The sequence below is a fragment of the Chiloscyllium plagiosum genome, unplaced genomic scaffold (assembly GCF_037043375.1).
Source record: "Chiloscyllium plagiosum isolate Xiang-an unplaced genomic scaffold, Cpla_swu_hap1 HiC_scaffold_5, whole genome shotgun sequence".
NCBI lineage: Eukaryota > Metazoa > Chordata > Chondrichthyes > Orectolobiformes > Hemiscylliidae > Chiloscyllium > Chiloscyllium plagiosum.
Genome location: NW_028270143.1, coordinates 64,245,347 through 64,257,794, shown reverse-complemented (window position 1 = coordinate 64,257,794; position 12,448 = coordinate 64,245,347). Strand labels below are relative to the sequence as shown.

The 12,448-nt window shown below is 38.3% G+C and overlaps 1 protein-coding gene across 1 annotated transcript in view; it reads left to right on the top strand.

Annotated features, from left to right (window-relative positions):
* The window catches only part of LOC122550254 (contactin-associated protein-like 2), a 2,045,475-nt gene that overhangs the window by 663,322 nt on the left and 1,369,705 nt on the right, over window positions 1-12,448 (top strand). The window contains exon 3 of the mRNA XM_087987230.1: window positions 8,249-8,442. Within this exon, the coding sequence (XP_087843356.1) occupies window positions 8,249-8,442 (194 nt within the window). The remainder of the gene's footprint in view (window positions 1-8,248; window positions 8,443-12,448) is intronic.

Here is a 12,448-nt window from a genome sequence, read left to right as displayed (position 1 = left end):
CCTGTGACCAGTGCAGTGCCACAATGCTCAGTGCTGGGCCCTCTACCTTTTGTCATTTACATAACATAAGAGGTACAGTTAGTAAGTTTGCAGATGACACCAAAATTGGAGGTTTAATGGACAGCAAAGAAGGTTACCTCAGAATACAACAGGATCTTGACCACATGGGCCAATGGGCAGATGGAGTTTAATTCCGATAATTGTGAGGTGCTACATTTTGGGAAAGCAAATCTTAGCAGGACTTATACAGTTAATGGTAAGGTCCTAGGGAGTGTTGCAGAACAGGTTCATAGCTCCTTGAAAGTAGAGTCGCAGGCAGATAGGCTACTGAAGAAGGCATTTGGTATGCTCTCTTTTATTGGTACAGGAGTTGGGAGGTCATGTTGTGGCTGTACGGGACATTAGTTAGGTCACTGTTGGAATATTGCGTGGAATTCTAGTCTCCTTCCTATTGGAAAGATGTTGCGAAACTTGAGAGGGTTCAGAAAAGATTTACAAGGTTGTTGCCAGGGTTGGAGGATTTGAGCAATGGGGAGAGGCTGAAAAGGCTGGGGCTTTTTCCCTGGAGCGTCAGAGGCTGAGGGGTGACCTTATAGAGGTTTACAAAATTATGAGAGACATAGATAGGGTAAATAGGCAAAGTCTTTTCCCTGGAGTAGGGGAGAGAATGACAGAATCTGACAATGTTTTGTGTGGTGATTTCTCCTCCTCCTCCTCAGTTCAGTTCGTGATGTCAACAAGGAGTATCCTGAGTGTTGTAAAAATATCATAGGCTCAGACAGGCCACGAGGTACATTGTGTCCCTCAGTTTTGGGAGCTGAAGTTTCAGTCCCCTTTCTGAATAATATCAGAGGACGATGAAGACAGGAAAAAGCAAGCTGCTAAGGGAAGGAGGAGAAGGAAGAAGAGGATATTTGCAAAAGACTATACTTGTATTTGACTCCTATCAGGTCTACTTCAAACTGTCCAAAGTTTTCCAATCCCTCGGTCTTTGCCTAAGCTGAAGTTCAATCTTTGATTATTCCAAACCTAAAAGCAAGCTAATGTCTTTCAATGATTTCCATATCCTGCCTCCACTACCCACCAAATCAACTTCCATTAACATTTATAAGGCCTTCTTTGACACATACATATCGAAATGTATGGCCTGGAAAGACTGACCCAGTTAATTTCTAAAGTTCTCCACAAAAACAAACAACTCTCAGATACCACTCATTCAAAATCCAAACTTTACATAAAAACGTATATACCTGTTCATCAAAAAAGCAATGTAAGGTAGACTGAGACTGGCAGGGAAAGTAAGTAAGTGTAGAGATGAAAAGCTAAGAGTGTGAGTTGCATGTGAGTATGTCAGTGCAGGAGTATCTTCCTGTGTTCATGTTGACCTTGCAAAAGGTGTCTGGTACCTCCAAAGTAAAATAGTGTAGGTCTGAAGGAGTGTGTGACTTGATCTGAGGGCTGCGATGATGAAGCATTGAGGCTGGTGTTTTGTTGATGCCAACTTGCATTAAAAAAACTAGGATGAAGGTGGCCTTATAGAACAAAGGTTCTTGTCCAGAGGCAGTTGGATGAATGCTGTAACATGTATTCAGCAAGCTGCAGTTGCCAAGTTATTGCTCTGTCATGAATTTGGACTGTCTAATTTCCTGATGGAGAAATTTTGAAGAGGTATGTCGGCAAATTGGCATTTGATTGAGATGTAAATGTATGGAAATAAGGCAGCTGCCAGTCCAAGGGCAAGATTCCTATGTTTCAATGTAAGGATCAGGGGAAAAATCAGAAAGTAAATCTCAACATCAAGAAGCTGACTTCTTTTTTTTCATTTTCATCTAATTTTATCCATCAAGCAAATCATTAAAATTAAACTAAATGTTTGGTTACATTTTCCGAAGTCACTAGGTGGCATGGTTAGCACTGCTGCCTCACAGTGCCAGGGGTCCAGGTTAAATTTCAGCCTCAGGTGACTGTCTGTGTGGAGTTTACACATTCTCCGACTGTCTGCATGGGTTTCCACCAGGTGCTCTGGTTTCCTCCCACAATCCAGAGATGTGCAGATGAGGCCATGCTAAATTACCCAAGGTGTCCAGGGATATTTAGAGTAATAGAGTCTGGGTGGGTTACTCTTAGGAGGGTCGGCATAGACTTGTTGGGCCAAATGGCCTGTTTCCATACTATAGAGGTTCTATGCTTCTATACGCATTTAAAATGTTAATCCTTGTGTTTAAAGCAAAGCGTATGTCCTCACCTCACCAATTTCTTTAACCTACTATAAAGCTTTTCATTACTCCTGCATCCATCTCCATTTTTTGCTGCTGTCCCTGTTTTCAGCTCTGTAGGCCTCTTTTTATGGAATCCCTCACTAAATCTCTCCACCTTCCTCTTTCTTTCAAGATCCGTTTTTAAAACCCAATTCTTTGAACATGGGTTTGCTCATTCTTCCTATTATTCCATTTGTCTTGGCATCTGTTTTTTTGTTGTTAGACCTCTGTGCTCTCTGACATTTCCTTGACAAAAGGAACTGTAAAATATTATTTTAGGACCGCTGTAAACAAAGATAAGCAAGTGGTTATTACTGATTATGTGTGTGCGAGAGAGAATAAAGTAGTGTTCTGTAGAAAAATATAATACTAGGTTCAAGACGGGATCAGTAAGTATTGAAAGATGTCTTTTAAATATCTTTATCAATGCAAGAAATACTGAACATAAAGGATTAATATTTAAAGGATATGTAGCCAGCAATTTTAATAACATTTTCAGCACATGAGAATGTGGCTGCAAGCAGAAGTCTGATTAGATAAAGTTGTCTAGGAGTTGAATGTTTTGCAAAAATAGAGCTTTTCTGCTCTGCAGGAAAAAGTTTCTTCATGGTGGAGTAGTGATAGAATAACCACATAAAACTGGAAATAACAAGATGAGGGTAGAATGGCAGAAGCAATCTGTAAATTAATTAATGAAAAGGGCAGCAAAATAAAAGTTGGCAATTGATATTGACTGCTGTCTGAAGATGAAAAGGTAAATAGTGAATTGTTCAGTCAAATAAAGGTGCCTGCAGGGAATTTCAATGCGATAATCATGGGAAATTATAATTTTTTGGCTCAAAATAGATAGACTAGGTAACTGAACAAGAAGGATGGAAGTTAAAGCAATTCACAGAGGTAATAAGTAACTGATTGTTAATGCATATTAAGCAGTTTGGATTTATAGTTCAGTAGTCTGCCAGAAATGATTAGTAATCAGGTGTGGGTGGACCTTTGGGTCTCACACTCACTGCATGGTTAGATTTGATATGCAAATGAAGACTAAGACCAAATAAGCCAGATGAGCTAGTGCGGGAAGTGCAAACTAAAATTGAGAAGAGTTCTAGTTTGGATAAAAGACAGAGTGAAGCTAGAAAGTGGAATTAAGAAAAACTGACATTCTATTGGCACTCAGGGTTGTGAAAAGATCTGTCAGAGAAAGCAATTTAATAGATAGGTTATGTCACTGCATGTTCTATACCTAGTATTCTTCTGATGGAAAAAAAACACAAAAAAAAACCAACATATTAGGCACTGTGTAAAAGTTATTCCAACTTATAACTGATAACTTTATTGTGTGTATCATGATCATGCAATGATACAGACCCTTTTGCTTTGGAAATGATGGGCAAACCTTTTCCAGCTCCATGGTGGTCTCCTCAAAGATAATGGCTGTCAATTTGGACAATAGAAGAGACCAGTGTTGGGATGGTACCCTGATGCATGCCTGCCTCTGGGGATGTATTTCACAGTTGACATAAAAGCAGATCAGCTGTCTATTGCATTTGAAGGCTGCCAGTTGGATTTGGGAAGATCCCATATTACACTTCAAGGGGCCCACTGTAGATGAAAGATTGATACACTCAAAGATCTTTAGTTGCCTATCCAATTGCTTTACGAAAGTGGTGATGAGACACCTGAATATGCTGTGGTAATGGTGGTAATATAATACAATTGTTGAAAATATATTAACCAGTACAGTGAAAGATTGGCAATTGCTGCTTAAATGGATGATCAGAGACACGATAATGTTACTGTTTTACCCCTGTGTGAGACATGTTATTAGATGCTCGAACATGATCTTTGACCTATTTTGGTCAGTCACAGGATCTAGGCTATAGTGTTTCCATAGCTCTTTTAAAGATAGCTTTCTGAATTGCTGAAGTGCATCATGTAAATGGTACACATCACTGACTCTGTCATTGGTGAAGCCACTGAATATTTAAGGTAATGGATAGGTTACTGAGCAAATGGGCTGCTCTGTCCTGTTGATGTTCTTGAGTGCTGTTAGAGTTCATTTATCCATGTACCTTCTGACCATTTTCTAATGTACCATGTGGAGATGGAGTCCGATCCTCACGCTGCCACAATGAATCAGATGTGTGTGCCAGTATAACTGAATTTAATAATTGTTGAATTGGTTAATTGTTCATAGGGACATATGATTTTGGAACAGGAGTAGACCACCAGTCCTTCAAACCTATTCCACCATTCAATAAAATTATGGCTGATCTGATTTTGTACATTTCTGCCTATTCCTCTTATTGCCTACATCAGGCATAATGGAATGAATTCCAGGCTGATAGCCTTCTTGTTTGACCACATGATGAACTCACATTCTGTGGTCATCAAGTCTTGGAATCAGACTTGAAATGAGAACTTTTAAACTAGAAGTAGGGTCAGCATCCAACTTCCTTCCATCTGACATGTTATGTGCCGAGAAAAACAATATGGTTTGCTAGTGCATATTCAACCCTGAAATTCAGGCAAATGGTACTTGCTTTTTCCCCTTTAAATTAATATGCTATTAATGATCAATAACCTAATCATTGATCCTCAGTTTGGGTTCCACCAGGGCCACTCAACTCCTGACCATATTGCAGCCTTGGTCCAAACATGAACAATAGAGCTGCAAAAGTACCCATTCCAAATGGCCTGTAGTGGTTCATAAAGGTGACTCATCTCTGCTTTCTCAAGGCAATTATGAATCGCCACAAGTTCAGGCCTTTTAAGCCACAACACACGCATGAAATAATTAAAAACAAATCATCAGATGTTATTGATTTCAAAATTTGTGCTGGTTTCTCCATCCTCAAAACCTTTTGTATATTCACTGAAGTATCATTGTCACCATGATGACTACAAGCTGTATTAAATAAGATTCAGCTGGATCTAGCCTTTAATTAATTGTGAGGTGTTAATCTCTAGAACTTGTCAATTTACTTGAATCTACAACAAACTAAAGCAGAAATTGCTGGAGAGACTCCACAGGTCCGGCAGCATCTATGAAGAGAAAACAGTTTCAAAGCCAGTGATACTTCTTCGGACTAATTTACTTTGCGCTAACAGCTTCCCATTGCTAGCCTCGTAGTTATTCATGCGGAAGAGGAAGGGGATAATGCCCTCACAGCAACCAAATCAGACAAAGCAGTTTATGGGGATATACCACAATTTCTGAAGTATTTCTGATGACAAAGAAAAAAATGGCTAGAAAGGCTGTTAGTTAACATCCTCAGCACATCCATCATTCCAAATATTTGGCACCAATCGAAGATAGTGTCCATTGTCAACCAAGGGGCATCCCCTTAATAATCTCTGCAACTACCATATCATTGCATTGCTGTGAATAAAATACAAGGTCCTGGAAACCTTGTAAGTAAACTGAACCTCATCTTAGAAGAAGCAATGGCTCCACAACAGGCAAGGACTTTCAGTGGTTTTGGTAATTCTAGGTTGTGATTACTCCCTACAAGTCCTAACACTGACCTCACGCAACTGGTTTCCTGAAAGCCTCAAAGATTGGAATCAACTTTGTAGATTTATCTTGTGCTTATGACACAACATGATGCACAGGCAAGCTGCTGAAATATTTGAAAATCATCTGCTGTGTGAAAACCATAGTAATTATTCCATCATCAGGAACTGACAGTTCCATGTGAATCTTTGAGGTCAAACCAACCACCCATGCATAATGAACAATGAGCTCCTGCAGAGATCTGTCCTCAAATTGCTACTCTTCAACCAGCAATCTGCCTTCCACAAAATCAATGCTTTTTCCATGTGCTGATGACTTTCCAGGTAAAAAAGTTTCTGAACATGGAGGAGAAAACTCACAAACAATCTATGTTCTCCAGAATTCTGCTTTAGAAAATTGATACCTTGCTTAAACACTGCCAAGAGAGACATTTCAACTTTCCCCTTGTACAATTTGAAGGCCACAGAAGAAAGTTGTGTTGAGTTCTACATCCTGTTATTTCGCCATGATCCAACACCAAAATATCTTGGCATCCCTCTTGTCCATTCAGTGACCTACCAGCAACAGTTTGCGAATGCTAGAGGAAAGTTAATTCAGGGGTAAATCCCAGTCATAAACTGGTGGTATCACTTACAGCAAGAGGACTACATATTGCTTCACTTGGTTTGATCTACTCAACCAGGTTCAGGAGATTGCACACGGACATAGCAAATATTTAACAACTTCAAGCAATATTCTGAAATATCATCACTTACAAACAACTAACAAAATACTTGCATTGAAACAGGCCCTCGAAATAAAACATACTTTCATCTGAAATCATGTAGCTTCTGCTGGAATACATTCCAAATGCAACAAATTCACAACAGTCTGAAATCCTGATGGCTGCTGGTTGACTGCAAACATCAACCCAAACTAGTAACTACTCCCAGTGGTGAAATTTCTCAGATTTCAACATCCCTTGGAAAGTCTAGACAACCATTGACCATTTGAATTGAATTGAATTAGCTTTATTGTCACCTGTACTCAAATGAGTACAGTGAAAAGTTTATAAGTCACTACTTCGTGCCAACTTGGTTACAACAAGTATCTAGGAGCAATCCTTAGTTATAGAAAAGAGAAATGAAGAAAAACAAGTTAGATTAAAACTATGCACGCATACCATAGGTCAGAATAGTCGGGGAAGATGTGGCCACTTGCTTACAAATAGAACATGAAGAATGGCTTGAATTGTGACAATTGCCATCCAGAGTAGGTCATTCCCCGTAGGCCTCACAAAGTGAATATCTGCCATTAGACTTCTATTCTGGGTGCATTAATCATTATTACTGTTAGTTGAAACCGTTGAATAGCTTGTTAAGCTCAACTTCAAACACTAGTTTTATTTTTTCCATACCTAGCTAAGCATTATTTTACCAAATGCCCTCAAATTGGGTCTGTTTTTTGTTTGCCAACCCTTATATCTTAAGGTTAAGGAGAGAGACTCTCATACTGAACATTTGACTGAGGTTTAGATGTCCCATTGCTTCACTATTTAATTATGAGGGTATACCTTCAATGAACTCTGACACGTATTTTTAAGTTGAAGGTTGCAGAAAATTTCCATCTAGTGGGCACCAAAAATACCCTCATCAAGCAAGATCTGGCCCAGAAAGGGAAAAGATATTACTGCCAACTTCAGAAAGAAAATTTAGACAATCATCACTATTTCCTAAAGTACATTAAAGTCCTGTGTCCTAATTTTTAACATCATGTTACTATCTTAAAGTTAGAAGTAGGGATGTCCACTGATGATTGATGTTCAGCATCATTTCCAACACCTCAGATACTGAACCAATCCATATCCATGTGTAGCTAGGTCTGGATAATATCCAGGTTGGTCTGAAAAATGCTAAGTAACATTCATACCTCCCAAATGCCAGACATCACCATCTCCAATGAAAAGAATCTGACCATCGCCCATTACAATTCAGTTGCATCACCATTACTAAATCCCCCATTATCAACACTCTGGGAGTTACCTTTGACCAATAATTAAACTGGCTGTGCTATATGAATATTGGGATCATGGAACTCCCTCTTTAACAACATTGTGGGTGTACCTCGAGCAAATGTTTTGCAGTTGCTCAAAAAGGCATCTCATCACAACCTTCTCAAAGGCAAAAGAGATGGGCTTTTAACGCTGGCCAATCAGTGAGGCCACATGCCATGAATAGATAAAAAATCCTCCTCATGAGCAGTAACTATAAATCCGGCAACAACTGCCTTTCTGTGACAAGAAATGTATCAGTAAAATATTTAGGTTACATTGGTCTATTTAATATTGTACATAGTATGTACATATGCTACTTGATGTTATTTGTGGTAGATTTAAGGTGGATGTGTGCTTTTGTTTTTGTGTTGATTTCTGTTCCAGAAATAATCTTGATGCATGGGCATTTACATCTCCATCTTTTTCTTCCCTCCCATTGCACAGGTGCTGGTGGCTGGTCCCCTCTGGATTCTGATCATTATCAATGGTTGCAAATAGACTTTGGAAACAGAAAACAGGTCACGGCTGTAGCAACACAAGGCAGGTACAGCAGCTCAGACTGGGTGACACAGTACAGACTACTTTATAGTGATAAAGGGAGGAACTGGAAACCTTACCACCAGGATGGCAACATCTGGGTATGTACTACCTGCAGTTAATTCTCTGTGTCAAGAGTTTCATGACAGGTCCAACTTAATACTCTATAATTTAGCCTGATATTTTTCTCTATGCTATACTTTTAACAAAATGTTGTATTATTGCGGAGGGTAGTTATAACAAGGCATAGCAGCATCTGAGAGACAACTGGATTTCTTTTAAGCATGAAGCATGGATCCCGAAAGCAAGGGTTTCAGTTTGCAGACCAGAAGTAGCTTTCAGATTCTGATTAATGTCCATGCAAAGGAGTTGATGGCAGACTCTGAAGCAGTGAAAACAGAGGGACGTTTCCGGGCAAAGGGTCAGGATATTTATTTTATATGACTGTGTGAGGGCTGCTGCAACAGGAATTGTTTGGCTATAACTAATAAATAAAAAATCAGGATTATCCTAGGGAGGGAAATAACAATAAAGATAGATTACCCTATTAGTCTAAAGTATCATTATGAAATATTCACAATTTCATACTTTAAGGAAATCAATTTGAAATATCAACATCTGTTTCTTACGCAACGTGTCTTTCGGTAGAGTTAGTCTTTGCCTCCTTCCTCAAATGTATCTTCATATCCAGGTAGTAGAGAAACCTTTTACAGAACTGTTAGCACGGTTTTTACTTTGTCTTAAGCTTTGCAAAGATTATAACTGTACCATCAGATTTCAAATTGATTAAATGGTACACCCTCCCACCGAGACATCACATAATATCGAACAATCAACATATAAAAATAAAGAAGGAAAAACACTGACTACATCTATTCGTTCAGCTCATGTTAGATACTGTCAGGATGTTGGTTAGTTCCTTAAGAATATGCATTTACTAAGAAATATATCTTCAGTATAGCCACACAAAGAGTAATTCCATAACTTACATGCTCTTTCATCTGTCAGCTTAGAAAGATGGTTCTATGTCTTATAATGAATTAAGCCAAATATTTAAATTTAAAGTTTAGTTGTTGTAGGAATAATTTATCAAATATTGGTTTGCAGTTATATATGGCTACGTGTAATTTGAAATCTATATTGAAGCTATACATAAATCGAAAAATATCCAATCATTTTTGGATAAGCAATCACTAATTCCTGATCGATCACTAATTATGAAATTTACTAACTAACATTCCTTTTATGAAAGTTGATTCCTCATTTTTGGATTATGCAGTTTTAGGTAACCATATGTTTTTAAAATATCATGTTTTTTTCTTTGTTGAACTATATCAGGTAGGGAGTATGGTACTTTGTCACATGTTTAATCCTGATGTGGACTGAACCAAATGATTGAATCTTCAAGTAGCCACTTACTAAGCCAAGGCAACAGTAACTGTGCATTCAAATATGCCTGGGAACAAGGCTTATATGACTGTGTATGCTGGCCAACCAACTCAAAAGGGTGGGGGGGTGGGGCGGTGAGGTGGGGGCAGCTCATGCCTCACAGTGCAAACTAACTCACTGACCTGCGTCCTGCATTTGAACAAGGTGCACCAGTGAATCCATGGCTACTACCTCCCACTGTGGTCTCCATGTGGGTTTTCTTATTCAGCTGGCTATGCCTTCTGATGTCATCGGTGATCCTGTGAGGGAAGGTTAAACAGATTGGGTAAACCTCTATTGAAGGTGAAGAGTGTTATAAAACAGCCTGACAGGACTCAATAGACTCAATGGTCGATGTTTTCTCTTTGGGGTAGGAAGACCTGAAATATAGGACATATTTTAATATTTAGAGGTCTCCCTTTCCAGCCAGACGTAAGAAATTTATTTTCTTCTAGAGGGTTGTGAGTATGTGAATTTTTCTTCTGTATAAAACAGCAGAAATTGCCATTGTATTTAATCAATACAGAGTTAGGTTGAAAGTGAAGTTAAGGCCACAAACAGATTAGCCATGATCTTATTGAATGTCAGAGCAAGCCACAAAATACTGAATGACCTACTCCTAAGTCCTATGTTACTGTGTCAGTGGGGAAGAGCACTTCCTTCCATTCCTGGACCACCGAGAAGAGAATCTTCAGGAAAGGTTCTGAGCCATCTGGTGCCTGAGTCTGGAGCTCAAGCTATTCATCCTGGAGATGGTTTGTTCTGTGGGAGCCTTTGCAAACAAATGCTGTGGGCTTGTGGGTGCTGTATGCATTTCAGCATGTTGCTTAAAAACAGCATCTGAACCTCTGATCCTGTCAACCAATGTTGGATTTGGTGTTATTTTGTTATCCCCATCATATAATTGTCTATGGCTAGCACCTTCACCACTCTTATTGACTGGCTGCAACATAACTGTGGTCAGCTGGTTATTCCTGGCAAAATACTACCCTAGGTAATTTTCTAGGTTCTTTTTTTGTGGAAATTACATTATTTTCTTACTCGCAGTGTTAAATCTATCCTTCAGAGGTGTTCTATTTTCTTCCTTAAATACGATATTAATTACTAAATGTGCATTATAGAATTGATGGATGAATTTTGAATATATGGAAGAGGAAATTGGGTTAGTGATTGCAGAAACAGAATGCCCAGCACCAAGCATTCAAGAACATTCATTAGGAAATGCTCAAATATGGCCAAGCAACATTCTACACACAGCAGTTCAGAATCATTCCTCACACTCAAGGTGAGTGAGTGCACAGCATGTAGCCAGATACCACCTGAAAGGATGATGTTAAGCTTAAACTATTGTCTGTCCTTAATTAACTATTGTTTAGCCATTTAAGTATTCTCTACCAAGGTTATGTAAATATTACATTCGTAACTTTTCTTGTTCTTTTCACTTTAATTGTAAGACCTAATTCAGTTACAATTATTGACAAACAAGAGAAACAATCATAAAGTTTACTAGTCCAGGTACATTACAAACTGATTCCGGATACAATATGTTTGCACAAATTTCATAGAATTAAAAAAGTTTATCATATTAAGTGGAAAAGAAATGATACTTAATTAAAGAAGCAGTTTTCAGGGACATTTCAGGGAAATCAACCTGTATTTCCTTGATGATTGGGCACACTTGTAGTATTCTGTTGATTGAAGCTGACCTTCTGTATTTGGGCTTCATTTTTGTGCACTGAACTAAAATGAAGGATGACCTAGTAACCCTTGCTATGCACTATCCTCAGCATGACCAAAGATATCCTGTCTCTAACTGGCATTCCAGTTCATGAAAGTGCATAATCAATCTCAGATTTACAAGGTCAATTGCATGCTCAATTAATACCCAGTTCCTAATTGGTTCCTTTAATATGATTGGCATCTTTTTAATGTCACTACCTCCTGTAATGATATCTATGTCAATCACAACCCTTTTTATAGCAATTGGTCATTTTTAGCTTGCTAACTTCATAGATCTCTAGAAAGCACGAAAAGAACAATTTGGGTATCTGCTTGGAGTATATAATGGTTTAATATTGTTTCAAATGTCCTCACTGATATATCGAAGTATCCTCAAAAACCGACCAAAGTCAGATAAATAAACAAACCGTGTGTAACTGTATAGGAACTGCTGATACCGAAAATAAATTAAAGTTCAAACTATCCATGGAAAACAAGTACTAAAGTCTGTTACATAATTTAAGCTGCATTTTAAAACATAGCTGTGTCTTTTAAGTAAAAGCCTTTTACTCTAAAGAATGTTCTCATTCTCATATGTGTTAGTTTAAGTTTACATTAGCTTGGGTGGCGTCCTATGGCGCAGTAGTAGCTCCCATTCTCGAAGGCAGATGATCCAAGTTGAAGTTCCACCTACCTCAGAGGTCTCTGTATGTCCAAACTGGTTAATTAAAATAACTATATTAGCATGGGTCATAAACTCATGACCTTTCTTTTGATTTGGGCCACATGGCTATTCCTCACAGAAAGTGTAACCATAATTAAACAAAATGTAATTTACTTCCCCACTTGTTTAAGTCAATGTTATTGAAAAATAACTCAACACTACAAATTAATAAATGTTTTAAAAACATTGTCATCAATATAAATTGCACAACTGGATCAAGCTATAGATGATCAGTT